Source organism: Myotis daubentonii, chromosome 3 (assembly GCF_963259705.1).
Source record: "Myotis daubentonii chromosome 3, mMyoDau2.1, whole genome shotgun sequence".
Taxonomy (NCBI): Eukaryota; Metazoa; Chordata; class Mammalia; order Chiroptera; family Vespertilionidae; genus Myotis; species Myotis daubentonii.
The window spans coordinates 196,404,144-196,429,469 of record NC_081842.1 but is presented as its reverse complement, the minus strand read 5'-3'; the positions used below and the strand labels follow the sequence as shown (position 1 = coordinate 196,429,469).

Below are 25,326 nucleotides of genomic sequence, written 5' to 3'. Positions count from 1 at the left end.
CATCAACCTATAAACCAGGAGGTCACAGTTCGATTCCCAGTCAGGGCACATGCCCCAGTTGTGGGCTCGATCCCCAGTGTGGGGCATACAGACGGCAGCCAATCAATGATTCTCTCTCATCATTGATTCTCTCCTCTCTCTCTCTCTCTCTCTCTCTCTCTCTCTTCTTTCCTCTCTGAAATCAATAAAAAAATATTTTTCTAAAAAAAAGATAAATTTGTAAGAAACAAGCCCTGGCTCATTGCTCAGTGGTTAGAGCATAGGCCCATGGACGGAAGGGTTACAGTTAGATTCCCAGTCAAGGGCACATACTCGATTGCAGGTTCAACCCTCCCAGCTCTGGTTGGGGTGAATTCAGGAGGCAGCCAATCGATGTATCTCTTTCACATCAATGTTTGTTTCCTCTCTCCCACTTCTCCCTCTCCTCCACTCTCTCTAAAAAAAAAAAATCAATTGAAAAAAATCCTGGGTGAGGATTAAAAATAATAATAGCCCTAGCCGGTTTTGCTCAGTAGATAGAGCATCAGCCTACATACTGAAGGGTCCTGAGTTCCATTCCGGTCAAGGGCATGTACCAGGGCTCAATCCCCAACCCTGGTCAGGGCACATACAGGAAGCAACCAATCAATGGGTCTTTCTCACATCGATGTTTCTCTCACTCTGTCTCTCCCCCTCCCTTCCACTCTCTGTAAAAAAAATGAATGAATGAGTAAATTTGAAACAAACAAAAACATCTTCAGTTTTTAATTTACCTAACTTACTCTCTCAGGCTTCCAAGGCTTCCATTCTTTCTCCTTCCTAGAAATTTTAATGCTCTGCTGAAACTGGTTTCTGGAAGATCTCCAGTATCTTTGTGCTTATCAGTTCTAATGGTCTCGTCTCAGCCATTATTTTTCTCAGAATTTGTGCAGCATTAGATACAGTTGACTACTTTTTAAAGTTTTTTGTTTGTTTTTTTAATTTCAGAGAGAAAGGGAGAGGGAGAGAAAGATAGAAACATCCACAATGTCTTCCACGCCCCACACTGGGGATCGAGTCCATAACCCAGGCATGTGCCCTGACCAGGAATCGAATTGTGACCTCCTGGTTCATAGATCAACACTCAACCACTGAGCCACGCCAGCCAGGCTTTTTATTTTAAATTTTGTGTTGTTGTTAATCCTCACCTAAGGATATTTTTTCCATTTTTTTAGAGAGTTGAAAGGGAGCAGAGAGACAGAGAGAAACATGGATGTGAGAGAGACAACATCGATTGGTTGCCTTTCCCATGCGCCCCAACTGGAGCCGGGGATCGAGCCTGCAACCGAGGTACGTGCCCTTGCCCGGGAATTGAACCCTTCAGTCCACAGGCCAAAGCTCTAACCAGTGAGCCAAACTGGCTAGGGCACAATGACTTATTTCTAACCTTCTCTCCATTCTTGCCTTCCATGTTCCTTTTTATCATATTGACTTCTTCTCTGTCTCCTCTCATTTGGGACTCTCAGGTCTTTGGGCCTTTAGCAGCCTCAGGGGCTTCTGCTGTCACTTTTCTTTGAGGAGCTGTGCTGTTGTGAAAGAGTGCCAGTTCCTCTTGTGACTAACCCCATTCCAAACTTTTAGACTTCTCTTTGACAAAGAATAACATTAAAACTCAGTACGACATTTCAGATAATTCACCTGCCTCTTAAGTCATTTCATTTTCACATATTTGGACAGAAAACTGAAGCACTGCATTTTTTCTATCTCCCTGGCATTGTTTTCCATTTCCACTTATGCTACTCTTTACTATCTCTGCTCATCTAAATACTATTCAATCTGCCCTGGCCAGGTGGCTCAGTTGGTTAGAGCATCATCCCATACACCAGAAGGTTTCAGGTTCAATTTCCCAGTCAGGCACATACCTAGTTTGGGTTCCATCCCTGGATCGACATTTCTCACATAGATTTTCTCTCTCTCTCTCTCTCTCTCTCTCTCTCTCTCATATGCCAAAATCAATTTTTAAAAAACAAAAAACCATGTCCTTGGATGAGGGGAAAAAAGAAAGAATAAATAAATAAATGCTATTCAATCATCTGTCATTTGTGACTCTGGAAATAATCTCTTAACTCTAAACATACGAATTTATTAATATCTTTGTTTACACTTGTCACTTTCTGCGTAAAAATTGTAATTATTTATTTAAATTTATCTCCCCTCTAGAATCTAATTTTCTTAATAAAATGATTGGTATCTAATTTAAATCTCTATTAATAGAGCCTATAAAGTATGCCCATAATGAATAATTCTTTTTTTTTGTTTTTGTTTTAATTTTTCATTGATTAAGTTATTACATATGTGTTCTTATCCCCACATGGTCCCCCACCCCGCCCACTCATGCCCTCGCCCCCCTAACGAATAGTTCTTGAGTCATTTAAAGACCAATTTACCCAGGTCAAATCAGAATTTACCTTGTCTCCTTATGTGAAAAATAAAAAAATTTATTTAATTCTGTTCACTCCTTTCTATTGGCTCCATATATCTAAACATATGTTTTAAGGTTCACTTACTATATTTTTCTCTAAAGTTTTTATCCCCTTGCTTTCAAGTAAAATGTCATAAGGACAGTTTAACTACAATGCTACGATTATTTTACGTGACCTCTAGAGACCAAAGAAAAACCCTCCAATTTTTTTTCAAGAAGAAGAAGGGAATTCCTACAAACCTTATCTCTGCCCTCATGAAATCAGAGTGTTTTTCATCAAAGATAACTGAGATCCTTGACTTAGGACCTTATGTGTTTTTAAAACAAATAAAGTTATTGTTAGACCTCGACATCATTATTCATTTATCCTAAGCTAAATGGAGAATTTTGGTTGAATATGAAATTATTCGTCTTTTGTTTGTTTTTTTCAGTGTGGGTAAAAATACTTAAAAGTGCTGCCTACCTCATTTGTTTTTAAGCATTTGTTTCATTTTTCTTTTTTAATCTTTTCTGAGAAAGCTAATATTATGGAAGGAAAGTCTGGACTAAGTCAGAGTTCTGACTCTGTCATTTAATCATTTGACTTTGGCCAAATACTTAATTACTCTGAAACTGTTTCCTGACCTATAAAATGGGAATAATACCTGACCTACCACTTCTTTTTTCATGACCTACCTCTTATGAATCTTGATCAATTTAGAAAATGTACAGTAACTTAAGTTTATCAAGATCTTACCATGTCTTGGGCAGTGTGCTAAGTGCTTTGCGTGTATTATCTCATTTTATTTGCACACCAACTCTATCCTGGAAGTAATCATTTTACAAATGAAAGAAACTGAAAAAAATTGCCTAAAATTTCAAAGCTAGTAAGTAACAGAACTGGAATTAAAACCTCTCATGGTAACTCTAGAGCTGAGCTCTTAATCAGCACATTTATTACTAATGCCCTTTGTAAACTACAAAATGCTACACAACTGTATAGTAGTGTTAGTTTGCAAAATAGATTACTGACCCACATTGTCCTAAACATCAATAGTGTGGTGACCTTTTCATTTATGGAGCACATTAATCTTTGCTTCATTTTCCATTCTCTTCCCAAACTTTCTATTACTACTTTGTAGGTATTGATGATTAGACAAATGTTTTATATTTAGCGATTGCTCCTTCTAGGGGTTTTACGGACCAGTTGCGTAAGATTTCTAAAGATGCAGGAATGCCCATCCAGGGCCAGCCTTGCTTTTGCAAATATGCGCAGGGGGCAGACAGCGTGGAGCCCATGTTCCGGCATCTCAAGAACACGTACTCTGGACTACAGCTCATTATTGTCATCTTGCCAGGGAAGACGCCAGTATATGGTAAGAATATCTTAAGATTGCATTTTTCCTCAAGTATATGATGTTCCTTTTAGAATGATGCTAAAACATATCCTAAAACTTGCAAATATGTTATAGCTTACAGTGTTTAAAACCATGTATTGTTATTTTAAAAAGACAAATCAGTAGATCAAACTAAACGGTCTATGAAGAGACCTGGTGAAAAGAATTTTGGTAGTTAAAGTAGGCATTATAAAACAGTGGTTAAGCTTTCCCTGCCGATAGTGCTCTCGCAAACATGGTGAACGTTCCTAAAACCCACCGGACATTCTGTAAGAAGTGTGGCAAGCATCAACCCCACAGGGTTACCACACAGTACAAGAAGGGCAGGATTCTCTGTTATGTGCAGGGAAAGCAGCATTATGACGGGAAGCACAGTGGCTATGGTGGGCAGACTAAACCAATTTTCTGCAACAAAGGCTAAAACTACAAGAAGATTGTGCTGAGGCTTGAATGCGTTGAGCCCAACTGCAGATCTAAGAGAATGCTGGCTATCAAGAGATGGAAGCATTTTAAACTGGGAGGAAATAAGAGAAAGGGTTAAGTGATCCAGTTCTAAGCTTCATATTTTGTTTTATTATCTACTAGAGGCCCGGTGCACAAAAATTTGTGCACTTGGGGGTGGTCCCTTAGCCTGGCCTGTGCCCTCTCGCAGTCTGGGACCCCTCAGGGGATGTCCACTTGCCAGCGGGGAGCAGGCCTAAACTGCAGTAGGACATCCTTAGCACTGCTGAGGAGGCAGGAGAGGCTCCCACCACCACCGCTGTACTGGCAGCCATCAGCCTGGCTTGTGGCTGAGCAGAGCTCCTCCCATGTGAGAGCGACCTGACCACCAGAGGGCAGCTCCTGCATTGAGAGTCTGCCCCCTGGTGGTCAGTGTGAGTCATAGTGACCAGTCATTTCCAGTCATTCTGCTGTTAGGGTCAGTTTGCATAATACCCTTTTACTATATAGGATAGAGGCCTGGTGCACGGGTGGGGGCCGGCTGGTTTGCCCTGAAGGGTGTCCCAGATCAGGGTGGGTGTCCCGCTTGGGTGCCTGGCCAGCCTGCATGAGGGGATGATGGCTGTTTTCAGCTGGTCACACCCCCTTCAGGGTGGGGGTCCCCACTGGGGTGCCTGGCCAGTCTGGGTGAGGGGCTGAGGGCCATTTTCAGGCTGGCAGGTGACTGAAGCTCCCACCTCTCCTTTTTTTCTATTTTTTTTTTAATTCTGGTATTTATTTACCTTCTATGGCTGTCACTGGAACTGAGAGCCGGCTTTAGCTCTCAGGCTTGGCTCCAGCTCTGAGACCTCGGCTGCTGAAAGCAGGCATCTGGGTTTGTTTGGCTTCTATAATTGAAACACTGTTGCAGCTCCAGCTCTGAGGCCCAGCTGGCTGAAAGCAGGTACCTGGGGATTGTTTAGCTTCTATAATTGCAACATTGTTTCTTAGAGTGCAGCTCAGAGGCCGGCAGCGGCAGGCAGGGAACCTTGGCTTCCTCCATAACTGGAGCAAGCAAGCCTCCTGTTCACTTCAGCTGCCTGGCTGCCAGCTGCCATCTTAGTTGGCAGTTAATTTGCATATCGCCCTGATTAGCCAATGGGAAGCGTGTCGGAGGTACGGTTAATTACTATGTTTGTCTATTATTAGATAGGATACTAATAAAAGGGTAATATGCTAATTAGACCAGATAGACCGGACATCTTCCTGTCATCCGGTCCTCCTTCCGGACAAAGCCACAGTGATGGGGGCTGAGGCATAGGTGATTAGGGGCGATCAGGTTGGCAGGAGCAGTTAGGGGCGATTAGGCCGGCAAGGGAGAGCAGTTAGGGGCAATCAGGCTGGCAGGCAGGTTAGCGGTTAGGAGCCAGCAGTCCCGGATTGTGAGAGGGTGCAGGCCGGGCTGAGGGACCCGAATTTCGTGCACCGGGCCTCTAGTATGACAATAAAATCTTGAGGATATGTTCTATTCAACAACAACAAATAAAAACAATGGTTAAAGGAAGAATCATTAAAAATGCTATTGATCTCCCTCTCCCTTTCTCTAAAAAAAAAAATTTTTTTAATGCCATTCATCACTTGATTATCAGTATAATATAGTGGTTATGGAGTCAAACTATGGTTCTGGAGTTAGACTGTGCTGCTTAATACCCAGGTACTGCCAGATATAGTACCTGTGTGTGATCTAGGTAAGTTACTTAAACCTTAGTTTTCTTGTCTGTAAATTAGGATGCTAATAACTAATCCCTACAAGGTAGTTGTAAGGATTAGATAAATTTTCATATGTAAATGACCTAGAAGAAATACTTATAGTAAAAGCTCAGTAAAGTTTAGCTTTTTTATTATAAACCAATTAAACTTTTGTGAGATTAATAAGTTAAATATAAATCATTGAATTATGGAAAAACACAAAGAAAGTATAATTTTCAAACTACTGAATGGAGTATAATCAGTTAAGCTTAGAAATGATGGAATTCACAAAGGAAAATTATTAGATTTGACTACATAAAAATTAAAATTCCTATATGTCACAAATGTGTAACTAAAATTAAAAAGGAAACCAATAGAAAGTGAAAAATATTTGCAGCAAATAGAGACAATAAAAGTCTAGTTTATTATTAGTTAAAATATTTATATAGATGTTATTGTGTTCAACAAAGGAAAAAATTATTATATTCTTTTAAATTAATGTGCAAGGAATATAAACCGAAATTACTCAAGAAAAAAACGAAACAACTAAATATATAAGAAAACGTTAGTTTTCACCAGTAAAGTACAAATTAATTTTAAAAATTTTAAAATTTAGCCCAGGCCTGGTAGCTAATTTGGTTAGAACATTGTCCTGATATGCCAAGGTTGCAGGTGATCCCTGGTCAGGGAACATACAAAAATCAACCAATGAATGCATAAATAAGTGGAACAACAAATTGACATTTTTTTTCTCCTCCCACTAAAATCAGTAAGTAAAAAGTTAAAAAAAAGAAAAATTGTATGCTACTAAATTAGCAAATATCCTCTATAATAAAAGCGTAATATGCAAATTGACCAAACGGCGGAATGACCGGTCACCTATGACATGCACTGACCACCAGGGGGCAGGCGCTCAACGCAAGAGCTGCCCCCTGATGGTCAGTGTTCTCCCACCAAGGGAGTGCCGCTCAGCCAGAAGCTGCGCTCACTGCTGGCTAGCGCAGCAGCGGTGGTGGCAGAGCCTCTCGCGCCTCTGCTGCAGGTGGGCAATAAGGAGGGATCGGGCTCAAGCTGGTAGGTGGACATCCCCTAAGGGGTCCTGGACTGCAAGAGGGCGCAGCCCGGGCTGTGAGACTCTTCACCCTTCCTGCCCCACCCCACCCCCAAAGTGCACAAATGTCGTGCACCAGGCCTCTAGTATTTAAATATTATAATACCTAGTACTTGTGAGTATGCAGGGAATGTAGAAATTGATAGCATCATTCTCATAAAAAAATATATAAAATGTGTTTTTAGTCTACAATTCAGTATTTCTAATTCTAAAATGGGTTCAAAAAAAAGAAAAATCTCCATGCACAAAACTTTCGTAATGACATTTAAAAACTTAAGAATTGGTTTTATATGAGTAAGTTATAGTATGTTGATGAAATATACAGTGATTTAAAATGATGCTTATAAAATTAAAAATATATTTAAGTTGTGACAAAATACAGAAGGGTTTAAACTAAAAGAATTTATAAAATCAGTAAGAAAAAAAACTTAATAAACTAAAAAAATGACACAAGACATAAAACAGAAAAACAAATGCCCTTGACTGGAATCGAACCTCAGACCTTCAGTCTGCAGGCCGATACTCTATCCACTGAACCAAATTGGCGAGGGCTCGTATTTCTTCAATGACTAATGAGGCAGAGCATCTTCTTCTCACATAGGCCATGTCCTGCAAATCTATAGAATCGTAAATCATGCCAAAGCCAGTTGCCTTGCCACCTCTAAAATCAACTCTGAATCCAAACACAAAGATGGCATTTGGTATGGTCTTACACATTTTGACTAGTTTATCCCAAGTATCTGTCTTAGATGCTGTTGCCTTCCCAGGGTGAAGGATGTCAGTGACCGTTTGTTTACGCTGAAGTAGTTTGTTGGTCATGAACTTCCTGGTCCAAATAGTTACTGTGTCATTTATGATGGCGACTAATCTTCAAGGAGCCAGGGAGGAAAAGAACTAGATTTTATTTTCTAGAACAGTTTTAGATTTAGAGACAAACTGAGTAGATTATATAAAGTTCCTATATACCTCCCCTCCCCTGCATATATATAGTTTTCCCTATTAATACTATCTTGGTGTGGTACTTTTAATGAACCAATATTGATAAATTATTATTAACATATTGTCCACAGTTTGTTAAGGTTCATTCTTTGTTTTGTACAGGTCTATGGGTTTTAATTAATGCCTATTTCTCTGACTACACTATAAGCTTTGTGAGGACAGGAACAGTGTCTCTATTAACTCACTATTGTAAATATCCAGAGCCTTGCACAGTACTAGCATGGATTAGGTGCACATTAAATATTTGTTGAATGAATGAATAAGTATTTAAGGAAGGCAATTTGTTAGCATGTTTTAAAGTGTTAAATATATTCTGAGGCTATAGTTACACATCCAAACAAAAATAAATATACAAGGATACTATCCACAGAATCATTTTAAATAATGAGAACCGAAATAAGCTAAAAATATATCAGTGTGTGACTGATCAGATACCTCATGGCATTTAAAAACAGGATAACTGCAACCTATATATTGAGATTCAGAACATACTGTATTATTAAGTGAAAATAACAAGTTGCAAAATAGAATGTATAGTGTGTTCTCAATTTTTATTTTAGAATGCTTCCCATGTGTTTTGTGTAAGAAGTTAAGTACACTGAACTCTTTGTGGTAGTTATAATGGCAGAGAGAGCGAAATGAACAGGGGCCTTTTATTCTTTACACTGTAGTCCCTCTGTATTTTTTAAATTAAATCTTGGAGAATAGGATTGAAAGCTGTAAATATATCAGAATTATAACTGCATTAAAATCATATAAATGAGAAAATTACTGAAGAGAATACAGTAAAATGCTAACAAGGGATTATGTATTATATTTTTCTCTGCATAGTTTATCAGTTATTGTGGTTATTGTGTTTTCGGGATTATAAAAATAAACTTTTTTACTAGTACACAAAGAAGAAAACAGTCGAAAAAATTATCAGTAAATGCTTAAGCTGATCTTCAAAGCAATACAGTAGGTCCTCAGGTTATATCGGAGATCTGTTCCTACGACGCCACGTAACGCGAATGCGATTTTCGCTGTAAGTCGTCGGAACCACTTACATAAGCACCTACTTCACTTACATGGAGCACATACACACCAGTAATGAAGTGAAACAGTAAAAAAAATTTAAAAGAAAGATAACAATTCCTGACCTTTACTTGTGGTAAATAAATAATAAAAAACATAAAGCATATATGTACATACGTCAAAATGACGGAACTTTTTTTTTTTATATAAATAAATGGGAGATGGCAACGTAACCACAAAACAACGTATGTCGAGTCCGACGTAACCCGAGGACTGTCTGTATACATTATTAACAGCATTGTTTTAGTGTTGGTGTAATTTTTGGTGCCCTGTAATACAGTAATGTATTTACAGGGAGAAATACAGTAGCTTAATTTTCAGTGAATTTCAGCCTTTTTTCTAACTGGAGGTATCTGCATTTGTTCCATAGCGGAAGTGAAACGTGTAGGAGATACACTTTTGGGTATGGCTACACAGTGTGTTCAAGTCAAGAATGTAATAAAAACATCCCCTCAAACTCTCTCAAATCTGTGCCTAAAGATAAATGTTAAACTCGGAGGGATCAATAATATTCTTGTACCTCATCAAAGGTAAGTGAAGCCAATCGCTTGATAAAATATTTTTTAACTTAATTTTTCTATAGATTGTCACATCTAAAATCTGTTTAGAAACAGCTTTGATGAATCCTGCCATGGGAGATGAGGAGACATTTTGGCAAAAAATTAAAAGAGTTTGGGTTTGCAAGATTAAGAAATTCCCTTTTAAAAATCCATTTTCATTTAGTATGCAAAATACTTCTTGCCTATCTAGAATGTATAGAGAGCTTTATTTCTTACTGGAGAGCCCAGAATTTTCTTATTATTTGCTAGTCATCTACAACTTATGTCATAAGCCTATTTACTGAGGAAATGAGGGAAGAATGGATGGTGTGGGGATGGGCAAGGAGGATGTCAATTCATTTTATCAGTTAAGAAAGCATATCATCGGGGGCGAGCTGGTGTTGGGGGGGGAGAGGGGCCGGGCCGCCCCTCCCACGGGCAACCGCTCCCCCACCACTCCCGCCCCCGGCGAAAAAAAAAAAAAGAAAAAGAGAGCATATCAACCCCTGCTGCAGTCAGTGGGACAATGGATGTTACTGTGGATCGCCATCATATCTAAGCTCTTAGGAAGTATGAGACTAATGACCTAGAAACAGGTGCTGGGGAAGAGGCTGTTATTTGGAGAATTGAACAGCAGGTGTCTTTTAATAGTTGAAGCGGCTAGGGCTTTTTTAAATATCTTGACCAGTATGCACACAGATAAGCATTATAATAAGGATGTGTGTTTGACATAAAGCTCTTTTCCCCTATTTTTTCTTGCTGCCTCTACTTCCTATTCCTATTAAATATGAGATGAGATTCATAAGTGAGATGAATATAGAATGTTATCAACAAGCCCAAGAACTAAGAGATAATCACTTGAAGGATATAGTTGCAGAGATAAAATGAACTAACTACTTTATAACTGTTAATTATATGTTACTCAAATTTATATTTTTGGCCATGGGAGGGAGAATAGTAAACTCCCATAGTCCCTCTCAGTGTATAGTTTAATTATCTTTTTTTACCTTGAGAGATTACATAAGCTTAAAATATAAGTACATTAAAGAAAGATTGATACAAAATGGTGGATTAATATGAGGAAGTCTAGCATTTTATGCTTATTATGAAGAATGCTGGCAGCAGTTTCCCTTTGCAACCACCATCACCACTACTTAAGGAAGAAAACTGCTCTGAATAAGACATTGGATAGACCTACTGGGGCAGCTTTTACTTCATTGGCCAGGGATTCATGAACTAAGAGAATAAAGCTGTCAATATTTCAGGCCTATGAAGCTGTCAATATAGGACCTTCTCTGTGCTGTGTCAGCAACTTGCAGTTGTGTTACAGTAGTGTGAAACAGATAAATGGATAATGAAAAAAATGAATTATCTAACTCTTTTAAAAAATGTGTTTAAGACCTTCTGTGTTCCAGCAACCAGTGATCTTTTTGGGAGCAGATGTCACTCATCCACCAGCTGGTGATGGAAAGAAGCCTTCTATTGCTGCTGTGAGTGTCATTAAGCTGATTTATCTTATCTAAAGTTTAAAGGATTATTTGATTTCAACTTTTTTAATTTTAATGATATTTTTTTGAAACCACTTTTATAAATATACTAGAAGCCCAGTGCACGAAAATTCATGCACTCAAGGGGTTCCCTCAGCCTGGCCTGTGCTCTCTCGCAGTCCGGGACCCCTCAAGGGATGTCCACCTGCCAGTTTAGGCCCACTCCCCGGGAGATCGGGCCTAAGCTGGCAGTTAGACATCCCTCTGGCTTCCCAGGAGCTATTGGGGGATGTCCAACTGATGGCTTGGGGAGCAGGCCTAAGCTGTCAGTCGGACATCCTTAGCGCTGCCACGGAGGTGGGAGAGGCTCCCGCTACCACCGCTGCACTGGCCCGCTGTGAGCCGGCTTCTGGCTGAGTGGCGTTCCCCCTGTGGAAGCGCACTGACCACCAGGGGGTGGCTCCTGCATTGAGCATCTGCCCCTTGGTGGTCAGTGCGCGTCATAGCGACTGGTCATTCCACCATTCAGTTGATTTGCATATTACTCTTTTATTATATAGGATAGAGAAAAAGTCAACTTTCATAGGTTCTTTGGATTTTTTGAGAAGAATGATTTTGCTCTGGTTTGAGGGCTACAAGTTCCATATATAGCTATTAAATCAAGTTTATTAATGATATTGCTCAAATCTTTATTTTATTTCCTACTTTAATTTGTCTATTTAATCTCTCCATGATTGTATATTTCAGTTACTTTGTAATTCAAAAAGTTTGCTTACATATTTCAGCACTGTCTTTGATACAAAAAGATGAATTACATATAAGATTGGTGGGTTGCACTTTTTTCACTATAAATATCTCCCACCTTTGTCCAGTTTAATACTTTGACCTAAATTCTTTGTTTTAGTCCTACTTTTAACATCTGCCTACTATAGGTTTGCCCACTTCTATACTTATAATTTTTCCGTGTCCATTCTTTTAAGTGTATTTCTTAAACTAGAGAAAGCCATATGATATTTTACCCAAATTGAACATTACTTGATTTTTTAAAAATATATTTTGTATTGATTTTTTACAGAGAGGAAGGGAGAGGGATAGAGAGTTAGAAACATGGATGAGAGAGAAACATCGATCAGCTGCCTCCTGCACACCCCCTATGGGGATGTGCCCGCAACCAAGGTACATGCCCTTGACCAGAATTGAACCTGGGACCCTTCAGGCTGCAGGCCGACGCTCTATCCACTGAGCCAAACCAGTTAGGGCACATTACTTGATTTTAACAACTACCAACATTTTGAGTGAATGCAAATTCTTACATTAGAACGTTAAAAAAAAAATTTTTTTTTTGAAAATGTCAACATATTTTAGGCATACTTAATGAATTTTAGAAATTAAGCTGTAAGATTTTTTATATTTTTTTATTATCTAGTATAATAATCTACATAAATTTGAAGTTTTAACAATCCAATAAACCTTACTTATCTTTGAAAATGATAGTAACAATCATCCATTGATGGACATGTTGTTTCCATGTCTTGGCTACTGTAAATAATGCTGCATTGAACATTGAGTGCACTGCAGAGTTCCATTTTTGAAGCATGACTTTGGTATAACTACTACCCTGGAAGAGAGAGAAGCTGGAGGCACGGTTACCATAAGCTGGTTCTCAGCCTAGAATGATGTTTAAACATTTTAAAAATATTCAGGTTCCAGAGATCATGCTTCAGTAGGTCTGTAAGTGACTATAGTCATGGTGAACTTACAAATTCATGCTTCAAAGTTCCCTCTGCTCCAAACACATAACAGTATTAAACAAGATACAACATAGAAAATTCAGATAGCTACTCTCAAAACCAAGATTAGCTTCTCTTAGGACCAGACAAAAAACACAAATACAACGCAGGAATACTTGACCATGGATTCAAGCCTTCTGGTCTAGGACATTGCAGTAATAGAAGTAAAATTCTTTTAAAATTTATAAAGCATAGCAGTCCTAAGATGATGCCAGAGTCTTCAGTATGGCTTCTGGGGTGGTTTGCTAAAGTGTAAAAGATATAAAGAGAAATCAAGGGTTTTCATGTGTCCTCTTTTTTACTTATCTTCTTTCTCTTATTCTCTTTATCTCTTTGTCTCTTTTTTCCCCTTACTAATCATTAGGTATCAGCGACATCTCAAAATTAGAATCTAATCATTAAATGTAAAGCGCAGTCTTTCTTATAGGAAAATAATTTTTGACCGTATACTGGGTCTTTTATTCTGTTCTTCACTGGGGATTATCTGTTTTTTATTACCCTCCAAATGAACAGTGGTAAATAGTAAGATTATAGTAAAATACAAATTTAAATGAAATCCATGTACTTTCTTTCAATTTTTTAATTGCAGTAAATTCATAATCATGTAGTCTTGATTATCTTAATTTTCTATTTTTCTTTACTTTTCCAACTTAGGTTGTAGGTAGTATGGATGCCCACCCAAGCAGATACTGTGCTACAGTACGAGTTCAGAGACCCCGACAGGAGATCATCCAGGACTTGGCCTCCATGGTCCGAGAACTTCTCATTCAATTTTATAAGTCAACTCGGTTCAAACCTACTCGTATCATCTTTTATCGGGATGGTGTTTCAGAGGGACAATTTAGGCAGGTCGGTTGCCTGGGATCTCATCATACTATGGTTAAATCAAATACTGTGTATATAATATGGTGTCTAGTTCTGAAGTTAGAAACCTTAATTAAGTTGAGAGTTCCCCAAACCAAAATTTGATGCTTCCTTTTAAAATGTTTACTGTGGATGTATAAGCCTTGATTATTAAGACCATACTCTGATAATAATTAAGATGAAATAGAGAGGTATATTTAGCTGTAAGTGATGACATTAAGAAATAGAGACTAAATAATTATCTTACTTTGAAGTTTGTGTAAGAGAATGGCTATGTCAAGTCCTTCCATTTCATCTTCTCTAGGTATTATATTATGAACTACTAGCAATTCGAGAAGCTTGCATCAGTTTGGAGAAGGACTATCAACCTGGAATAACCTACATTGTAGTTCAGAAGAGACATCACACTCGATTATTTTGTGCTGATCGGACAGAAAGGGTAATCACATCTTTTGTAATACTAACATAAGCCAGGCTTATCTAACATAGTTTGTAGAGCACTTAACAAAGACTCTTTGCCAACAGCAAAGTTTCTAATACATAGTAGTAGATTTCAGCAAAGCAGATTATGAGTATAGAAGCATCAAAATTCGGTTAATTATTTAAAATTTTTAACTTTAGAAATTCTAGTAACATTCCAAATGTTCAAAATCCCATTAATACTTTTTTTTGTTGTGAAGAAACTCATAATTTTAAATTTTTTCCTGCCTATTTGTATGTCCCTTAAATGTTCAAAAGAGAAAGGTACATTCTCTTTTAAAATATCTTGTAAAAATTAACTTTTTTCAAAGCGAGGGACTGTCTAGAGCAGCCGTGGGCAAACTAAGGCCCGCGGGCCGGATCCGGCCCATTTGAAATGAATAAAACTAAAAAAAAAAAAAAAAAAAGACCGTACCCTTTTATGTAATGATGTTTACTTTGAATTTATATTAGTTCACACAAACACTCCATCCATGCTTTTATTCCGGCCCTCCGGTCCAGTTTAAGAACCCATTGTGGCCCTCGAGTCAAAAAGTTTGCCCACCCCTGGTCTAGAGTGATTAGTGGAAATTCTTGCAAACTAACTTTTAAACAATGCCTCCTTTAAAATTCACAGAATTATTTTCTGTATTTTTTTTAAGGTGAAATAGAATTTATTTGTTTTTAATCTTTATTGTACAGATTATTACAGCTGTTCCTCTTTTCCCCCCCATAGCTCCCCTCTACCCGGTTCCCAACCCACCCCTCCCACTGTCCTCGTCCATAGGTGTATGATTTTTGTCCAGTCTCTTCCTGCACCCTCCACACCCCCTTGCTCCTGAGAATTGTCAGTCCACTCCCTTTCTATGCCTCTGATTCTATTCTATTCACCAGTTTATTCTGTTTGTCAGATTTTTTATTCACTTGATTTTTTTTATATATATATTTTATTGATTTTTTTACAGAGAGGAAGGGAGAGGGATAGAGAGTTAGAAACATCGATGAGAGAGAAGCATCGATCAGCTGCCTCCTGCACACCCCATACTGGGGATGTACATGCCCTTGACTGGAATCAAACCCGGGACCCTTCAGTCCACAGGCCGACGCTCTATCCACTGAGCCAAACCAGTCAGGGCTTCACTTGATTTTTAGATTCATTTGTTGATAGATATGTATTTGTTGTTACTTTGTTGTTTATAATTTTTATCTTTACCTTTTTCTTCTTCTTCTTCTTAAAGAATACCCTTCAGCATTTCATATAATACTGGTTTGGCAGTGATGAACTCCTTTAGCTTTTTCTTATCTGTGAAGCTCTTTATCTGACCTTCAATTCTAAATGATAGCTTTGCTGGGTAGAGTAATCTTGGTTGTAGGTTCTTGCTGTTCATCACTTTGAATATTTCTTGCCACTCCCTTCTGGCCTGCATAGTTTCTGTTGAGAAATCAGCTGACAATTGTATGGGTACTCTCTTGTAGGTAACTAACTGTTTTTCTCTTGCTGCTTTTAAGATTCTCTCTTTGTCTTTTGTTCTTGGCATTTTAATTATGATGCGTCTTGGTGTGGTCCTATTTAGATTCCTTTTGTTTGGGGTTCTCTGTGCTTCCTGGATTTGTAAGTCTATTTCTGTCACCAGGTAGGGGAAGTTTTCTGTCATTATTTCTTCAAATAGGTTTTCAATATCTTGGTCTCTCTCTTCTTCTGGCACCCCTATAATTCGGATGTTGGTACGCTTGAAGTTGTCCCAGAGGTTCCTTGCACTATCTTCATATTTTTGTATTCTTTTTTCCTTTTGCTTTTCCAGTTGCGTGTTTTTTGCTTCTTCATATCTCAAATCTTTGACTTGATTCTTGGGATCCTCTAGTCTGCTGTTGGATCTCTGTATATTATTCTTTATTTCAGTCAGTATATGCTTAATTTCTAATTGGTCCTTTTTCATTCATATCCTTGAGGGTCTCACTATATTTCTCGGAGGTTTCTAGAAGATTCTTGAGTAACCTTATAACCGTGGTTTTGAACTCTATATCCAGTAGTTTGCTTTTCTCCATTTCTTTCATTTGTGACCTGTTTCTTTGTCTCCGCATTTGGCTGCCTCCCTGTGTTGATAGAGTGGCTTTGTGTGCTAGGTGTCCTATAGGGCCCAGTTGCTCAGCCTCCCCAATTGCCTGAGGTGGACACTCTTGGTGCACCCCTTTGTGGGCTGTGTGCACAATCTTGTTGTAGTTAAGCCTTTATTGCTGTTGGTATCACTGGGAGGAATTGACCTCCAGGCCAATTGGCTATGAGGACCAGTTGGGTCTACAATGGGAGAATTTCTATGCTGGAGACACCCTTATGGGGCAGGACTTGCTTCAGTGGGGCTTGGTGCTCACTGAGTCTGCCCCCTAAGTGTGTCTCTTATGGATGTGAAGAGTTGTAATCTGGATGGCCTCACTCTGACCACTGGGTACATTGGCTCTTGGATCTCCAAGGAGGTGCAAAGTCAGCCACTGCCTGAGGCCACCCAGCAGGAGCTACAGAGAGATCTGCAGATTCCTCCTCTTTGTTTGGGCTTTGGAGGTGCCCAGATGAGGCACAGCTGTGAAGCAATGCAAGCTGCCTACGAGCCTTAGGCCTTCTTTTGGAAGCTCTGGGGTTCTCTGACCCAGCTGCAGTTTGACAGGTTTTTAGGTGGAGAAAGGCCAGGCCATTCATATGCAAAAGCCTCTGCACATAGCTTGGGTGGGGTTGTAAATTGTGTGGGGCAGGGTCTCAGGGAATCACCATGGCAGAGCAAATAGCAATGGCTGCCAATCTGCTCTGCCCCAGAGAGGTCCCAGGGTCTCTATGTCCCGCAGCCCCGTGCAGGGACAATGACCGCTGCAAGCACCTCTGCGAGAAAGCTGCCCTCACATTCCAGCCTGATGCCAGACAGTCCAGTTTTTTCCCGTATGAGTCTGGGTCCCCAGATTCTCACCCAGAACTGGAGTTCAGAGCAGTTGGGAGCTTTTATCTCCCTCCCGATTGAAAAAGACAACAGCATACCCAGCTGCCAGCCCCTTTCGTGTGTGCCTCCGTACCTCCACATTTCCACACCTCTGCACCTCCTACCAGACTTAATGTGCTTTTCTCTTTCCTTTTAGTTGTAGTTTTAATGTGGTTGTGTGTGGCAGCAAGTTCAGGTGTTAACCTATGCCGCCATCTTGGTTGTCTCCCTTGTGTATTTTATAATGTGACTATGTATTTTTTTGATGATCAAATTACCTTTATTTCTGAAAATGAGTAAAATGTATCACAGTGAAATGAAAGTATTAAAAAGTACTATTTCATAAGCATTGTAGAAGAATTTGATCATATTCAATGATAAAATACTCATACTCATTCCTGATTTTTCAAAATAGCTAGATAGGAATGGTAAGGTGATTTCTTTCCCTTTTTTTTTAATTCTTTATTGTTTAAAGTATTACATGGGTCTCCTTTTCCCCCCCATTGACCTCTCCCCTGCCACCTCTTCCCCAAGCACAAGCCCTCACACCCCCACTCCCACTGTCTGTGTCCATTGGTTTTGCTCATATGCATGCATACAAGTCCTTTAGTTGATCTCTTATCCCCTCATTCCCGGCCTTCCCTTATAGGTTGTACAGTCTGTTCGATGCTTCTATGTCTCTGGTTCTATTTTTGTTCATCAGTTTATGTTGTTCAGTATATTCCACAAACGGGTGAGATCATGTGATATTTATCTTTCTCTGACTGGCTTATTTCACTTAGCATAATGCTCTCTAGTTCCATCCATGCTGTTGCAAATGGTAAGAATTCCTTCTTTTTTACAGCACCATAGAATTCCATTGTGTAAATGTATTTTTATAATTAGGAAGGGGAGGGTCGTATAAATACCTGAGGGGAAATAGGTCTTCTGGTCTGTGTGTAACATAGGCAAGTAGCAGTCTTACTGTCATTTCCAGTGCTCTGCCCCCCATCCTGCTAACCTTGTAACAGAGAAATCTAAGATTACTAGTGTCTGTGTCTCCTTGGGAAAGGATTCAGTAGAAAAGACAGAGAGAGAGAGAGGAGTGTGTCTTATCTTTGGTGTATATTTGGTCTTTGGTTACTCTCACTATGTAAGTTTGGGCAAGTAGCTTAACACTGCTGTGCCTGTATCTTTCTCAACAAGGTTTGGGTAATATTAATATTTACCTTATTTGGATTGTTGAGAGGACTAAATAACTTAAAATATGTAATGCACTAATAATGGTGCTTGGCATATACTTAGCACTCATAAAGGTTAGCTAGTTATCATGTGTGGTGGTGATGCTGCTAATGATAGAGAAAAAGAATAATAGTTGGTATTGTTTGAGGTACTTTTTATAAATTGGACTCACTTGATCTTCGTAAACAACGCTATGAGATACTTAACTATTATCCCCATTTTCTACAGGAGGAAACTGTCACATGGCAGTTAAATAACTTCCCATGGTTATAAAGCTGGTAATTAGTAGAGCTAGGATTCAAATCAGGCATTTTGTCTCCAGGTGGTATACCCCTTCTCACAGTGAAATATCACCTCTTTAATAGCAGTAATGATAGTTTTATTATGGCCAGATTGTTAAAGGCCTTTGACCCCAAATTACTAGGTATATTTCTGCACCTGGAAAATCAAATGTTTCTTTAAAAGTAGGAATAGGGCCTTAGCCGTCTTGGCTCAGTGGATAGAGCATCAGCCTGGGGACTGAAGGGTCCCAGGTTCGATCCCGGCCAAGGGCACATGCCTGGGTTGCGGGCTCGATCCCCAGTAGCGGGTGTGCAGGAGGCAGCCGATCAATGATTCTCTCTCATCATTGATGTTTCTATCTCTCTCTACTTCTCCCTTCCTCTCTGAAATCAATAAAGAAATATATTTTAATACCTTAACTAATAAAAAAAATGCAAATGAAAAAAAATATGTATATATTTTTTTTAAAAAGTAGGAATAGGGAAAAACTAAGTTAAATTTAATGATTACTGGCACCTGATGTTTAGCTTATGCCAGTCCTCCATTTATTTGCTTCTCTTTTAGTTTTGCTCTAAATACTACTGATAATGTAGGGTATCCCAAAAATATATATATACTAGTACACACTTTGAATAATTATAAAGGCAGTGTTTATTTGGATACATTTTATTTTCATTTACTAGCAATCAGCTGTGAAAGCATGTATATATTTTTTGGGACACTTTGTAGATTAGAGATCATCTATATATATAAAAATGCTAAGTGTCCCCTTGGGAGTTTGACCGGAAGACTAGTAATTCGATTGCTCGCTCTGATATGCACTGACCACCAGGGGGCAGCTTGGAACATGATGGGTGACCAGTGGTGGCTGGGCACTGAGGGAGCGAGGAAAGGAGGAGGCAGGGGAAATGACTCTGCGGCAAGCGGTTGGCGAGGGAAGAAAGACGTAGGGAGGCAGGGAACCTAATCGGTCCTGATCACCGGCCAGGCCTAGGGACCCTACCCATGTACAAATTTCATGTACTGGGCTTCTAGTTATAAATGAGGAAACAGAGGCACAGTTAAGTAAAATACCATGATCGCACAACTAGAAACTGGTAGAGCAGTGATGTGAACACAGCATTCTGCTACCTCTCTAAATAGAATAAAACTTGCCCTAACTGGTTTGGCTCAGTGGATAGAGCGTTGGCCTGCGGACTGAAGGGTCCCAGGTTCGATTCCAGTCAAGGGTATGTACCTTGGTTGCGGGCACATCCCAGTAAGGGGTGTGCAGAAGGCAGCTGATGGATGCTTCTCTCTCATCGATGTTTCTAATTCTCTATCCCTCTCCCTTCCTCTCTGTAAAGAAATCAATAAAATGTATTAAATAAATAGAGTAAAACTTTTTATATGTATTAATTAGATTTATGTGTAATGAATCAGCATAATTTAGTAGATTATGAACTGTTTTCTTTGTTTTGTACTTGGTAGAGGCTAACTGGTTGATCTACATGGCTGTGACTCAAGCCACTACATGGCAGAAATAATGTTAGTTAATTATTTCAAATGTGTTAGGTATAAGGATGTGGAGGTGAGTATATATATGTATTTGAAAGTGTTTTAATAGGAGCCTTTCATTATTTTGAACCATTTCATTCACATATCTACTTAGGGAGAATCATGTTTCCTTATAAAATACTGAAACTGCTAGTATAAAATAAAAGGAGTAGGGCCTTTGCACTCGTTTCTGTGTTTGACTCCCAATTCTGCCCTTTATTGTATGCTAGTGAGCAAATTATTTTATAGTCCCGCGCCTTAGTTTCCCCAAACAAAGGGGAATAATGCCTAACTGGCAGAATTACTAGGCTTAGAAATAATGTATTAAAGTACCCAACATAAAAATGGTTAACAAATGGTGATTATTGTTGATGTTGTTTTCAGCATTCTTTCTCTCTAAAAATATAGTGTTCAACAAGGAAAGAGCTAGTTTTCATAAATTACACATTAGAGAGTACCGGCTATGCACAGGTATCATAAATTAGAGCACTTAACGTAACTTGAAAAAAAAATGTTTAGGTCTTCCACCCATACTGGGATCCACTACCAGCTAAGCATATAGTAGAGACTAATAACTCTTTGTTGTTTATCATCTCTCACTTTCAGCAACATTTAAGAAAAGGAACCAGGACTAGAATAAGGTCTGCTCTTAATGCCTGCTTAAGTAATATATCAAGCTGAAAGTAGTGAATTGTGGGATCACCCTATATATTTATACATTTTTAAAAGTGCCTTCAGACACATTGTTTACATTTGTCTTTTTTGTTTAAACTTTGACCAAACAAATCCAGGTTGGAAGAAGTGGCAATATCCCAGCTGGAACAACAGTTGATACAGACATTACACACCCATATGAGTTTGATTTTTACCTCTGTAGTCATGCTGGAATACAGGTAAGCCTACACTTTGGATGAAATGTTTTAATTCAGGAACTCCCATTATTATGTATATTTTTTTTAAATGTCAGAAAAAGGGAAAATAACCTTTTATGCACTCCAAATTGTTTCCACATAAAATTAGATGAATTTTTCAGTAAGTAAACGTCTTCCCCTTTCTTACTTTAAGAGGGACTTATGTCTATTTAATTCAGTGCTTCTTAAACATCCCAGCATCAGAGAATGAATCTGTATTCCTAGATGTCTGAGAGAATGTAGCCAGCCCAAAACTGTTTTAGGCTGCTAGCAATAGATTAAAGTAGAAATTTCAGGAAGATGTACCTTACTGTATAGCTGTATCTTAAAGCTTTATATACATACTAGAGGCCCGGTTCACAAAAATTTGTGCACTCGGTGGGGAGGGGGGTGTCTCAGCCTGGCCTGTGCCCTCTCGTAGTCTGGGACCCCTCAGGGGATGACCACCTGCTGGCTTAGGCCCGCTCCCCGGGGGATTGGGCCTAAGATGGCAATCAGAAATCCCTCTGGCAGCTGGCAGCCCTCGGGGGATGTCCACTTGCCAGCGGGGAGCAGGCCTAAACTGCAGTCAGACATCCTTAGCGCTGCTGAGGAGGCAGAAGAGGCTCCCACCGCCACCGCTGTACTAGCAGCCATCAGCCTGGCTTGTGGCTGAGCAGAGCTCCCCTCTGTGAGAGCGCACTGACCACCAGAGGGCAGCTCCTGCATTGAGAGTCTGCCCCCTGGTGGTCAGTGTGTGTCATAGTGACCAGTCATTCTGTCATTCTGCTGTTAGGGTCAGTTTGCATATTACCCTTTTACTATATAGGATAGAGGCCTGGTGCACGGGTGGGGGCCGGCTGGTTTGCCCTGAAGGGTGTCCCAGATCAGGGTGGGTGTCCCGCTTGGGTGCCTGGCCAGCCTGGATGAGGGGATGATGGCTGTTTTCAGCTGGTCACACCCCCTTCAGGGTGGGGGTCCCCACTGGGGTGCCTGGCCAGTCTGGGTGAGGGGCTGAGGGCCGTTTTCAGGCTGGCAGGTGACTGAAGCTCCCAACCTCTCCTTTTTTTCTTTTTGTTTTTTTTATTCTGGTATTTATTTACCTTCTATGGCTGTCACTGGAACTGAGAGCTGGCTTTAGCTCTCAGGCTTGGCTCCAGCTCTGAGACCTCGGCTGCTGAAAACAGTATCTGGGCTTGTTTGGCTTCTATAATTGAAACACTGTTGCAGCTCCAGCTCCGAGGCCAGCTGGCTGAAAGCAGGTTTCTGGGGTTTGTTTAGCTTCTATATTTGCAACATTGTTTCTTAGAGTGCAGCTCAGAGGCCGACAGCGGCAGGCGGGGAACCTTGGCTTCCTCCATCACTGGAGCAAGCAAGCCTCCTGTTCACTTCAGCTGCCTGGCTGCCGGCCGCCATCTTGGTTGGCAGTTAATTTGCATATCACCCTGATTAGCCTATGGGAAGGGTAGCGAAGTTACGGTTAATTACCATGTTTGTCTATTATTAGATAGGATACATCTCACATACACTAACCCCAGTTTCATTCTTACAGCTTTAAAATTCTTTTCCCACTCATTTATTTATGTACTTATACCTGCTCCTCTTTACAATCAATGTTGTACATTTTCATGGAGGGTAGTTAAAGTTAAAAGGACCTTCTAGAGATAAAAATCTATATTATTAGAGTACATATTTACCATGTATACCAAGAAACACTACTGCTATAAATACCAGAGGAGAAAAAAGGATTTCTCTGTTCAATAAATTTTGGAAATAAATAAGATTATTTTACTTTAGAACTTGTGGATATTACTGATAATGCAAATGAATCTTCAAGACAGGAATATTTCCCCAATGTACTTAACCAAAAAGTTTAATTCTCCTTATAGCCCAATTTCTGATAATTTTATGTATACATTACCTGCCTCATCTCTGGAATGTGTCTTATTCATTACTGTGTGCCTGGCACTTTATACCAGACATGGCATATAGTGAGCGATTACCTAAGATTGAATGTGTGTGAATGTATAATACATTATATAGGCATTATAAACCTGTAATTTGGGGGGTATATTTGATAATAATTTGAGTTTTATCCCCAAAATCTTGCACAGTGTCTAACAAACAAATATTTGTTAAAGTATGAGCTAATCTTTCTCCTTTACACCTTTGCCACTGCCCTTTCCTTAGTTCATACCTTCATTATCTCACACCAGAATTAATGCAACAGCCTCCTAACTGCTCTTTTTGCTTTTAGTCTCTTCCCGTTTCTAATCCATCCTCCATATTATTGCTGATGTTACTTTTAGAAAACCCCAATCTCATCACACCTAAAAACTGTAAAAAAAAAAAAATAATAATAATGCTTTCGCTGCATTTCTTAAGTATGTCATTCAGTCTGATTCCAAATGTTCTTTTCATCATCTTTTTCCCTTCCTGTGCCAAGACTCTGTTCATACTGGTCTGGTAGCCATTCCCCAAATACACCAGGAATTATGCCCCCTGTGCTTTCGGTAAGGTGGTTCGTTCTAGTGTCTCCTCACTAACCTCAACATAAAGGCCAAATCTCACTCATTCCCCACTTGGTGAAGAACCAAGGCTTACTTGCCTTGGTATTCTCATACAGAATTAAGTGCCACGTCTTATAGCCACTTATTAGTTGTTTTATAATTGTAGATGCTCTGTCTCCTCTAGTCCTTTACAAATTATGTTTTCCAAAAGAAAGGAAATGTTTTACTTTGTTTTTCTTTGAGTCCATATTACCTAACATAGTAACTAATACATAAAAGCTCAAGTAAATGTTCTGGTGTTTTTACATTGGTAAAATATACATAACATACAATTAGCATTTTAATCATATTTAAGTATACAATTCCAGTGCATTAATTACATTCACATTGTTATGCAGCTCTATCACCACCTATCTGAAGAATTTTTTCATCTTTCCTGACACTGTGTCCCTATTAAACACTAACTCCTCATTCCCCCTTTCTCCAGCCTCACCATTCTACTTTCTATCTCCATGAATTTGACTACTCCAGGTACCTTATATCAGTGAATCATATAATATTTGTCTTTTTGTAACTGATGTATTTCATTTAGCATAATGTCAGCAAGGTTCATCCATGTTGTAGTATGTGTCAGACTTTTCTTCCTTTTTAAGCCTGAATAATAATATTCCATTAAATGTATATACCACATATTGTTTATCCATTCATCTATTAATGGACACTTGGGTTGCTTCCATCTTTGGGCTAATACTGCTTTTGAACATAGGTGTATAATAACTGTTCAAGTCCCTGCTTTCACTTTTTTTGGATGTACACCCAGAACCAACTAAATGTTTTTTTAAGTCCATTATTAAATTAGAATATGTTTTACTGTTGTAGAAAGCTGACTTTTTGTATAACTTCGTCTATGCTAAATATTTATTTAAAAGTTTAGAAATCAACAGAATATGTCATTGCCTTCTCTATAGGGTACCAGCCGTCCTTCACACTACCATGTTTTATGGGATGATAACTGCTTTACTGCAGATGAACTTCAGCTGCTAACTTACCAGCTCTGCCACACTTATGTGCGCTGTACACGATCTGTTTCTATACCTGCACCAGCGTATTATGCTCACCTGGTGGCATTCAGAGCCAGATATCATCTCGTAGACAAAGAACATGACAGGTAATATAAAAGCGTAACAAATACAGATTTTTACCCAAATTCACATATGGCCTACATATTAGGATTTTCTTGGGACATTTCTTTGTTTCCATGTAGATATGTGGTTCCATATAAGTATGTGGCTCTCTATTTGCCATAAAGAACTGCCATTTAGAATTAAAGTTCCATGACCTACTAGAGGAGTCAGTGGTCATATGAAAAGCAGTGATAGTCAGAACTAACTACCCGAGATACGGGTTCCCATTAAAATGTGCAGTCTAGGCTTATTAGTAATAGAATGATACAGTGACTTACTTGCTTTATCAGATTAACTCAAGGGAAAGATTGTTGATGATAAAAGTGATATATACCAACAAAATTATAGGATGTCTTGGATTTGCTTCTAAATAATCCTGAGCAAGTGAGAGAAGTAAAATTGACCATGAGTTAATTACTGAAGCTGGGTGAT

At 39.2% G+C, this 25,326-nt stretch overlaps 1 protein-coding gene across 12 annotated transcripts in view; it reads left to right on the top strand.

Moving 5' to 3' along the window:
- The window catches only part of AGO3 (argonaute RISC catalytic component 3), a 119,859-nt gene that overhangs the window by 79,841 nt on the left and 14,692 nt on the right, over positions 1 to 25,326 (top strand). For all 12 annotated transcript variants that reach the window (XM_059690201.1, XM_059690199.1, XM_059690200.1 and 9 more), the window contains 7 exons: positions 3,611 to 3,795; positions 9,540 to 9,699; positions 11,108 to 11,198; positions 13,640 to 13,834; positions 14,154 to 14,288; positions 21,102 to 21,203; positions 24,679 to 24,878. In XM_059690201.1, the coding sequence (XP_059546184.1) occupies positions 3,611 to 3,795; positions 9,540 to 9,699; positions 11,108 to 11,198; positions 13,640 to 13,834; positions 14,154 to 14,288; positions 21,102 to 21,203; positions 24,679 to 24,878 (1,068 nt within the window). The remainder of the gene's footprint in view (positions 1 to 3,610; positions 3,796 to 9,539; positions 9,700 to 11,107; positions 11,199 to 13,639; positions 13,835 to 14,153; positions 14,289 to 21,101; positions 21,204 to 24,678; positions 24,879 to 25,326) is intronic.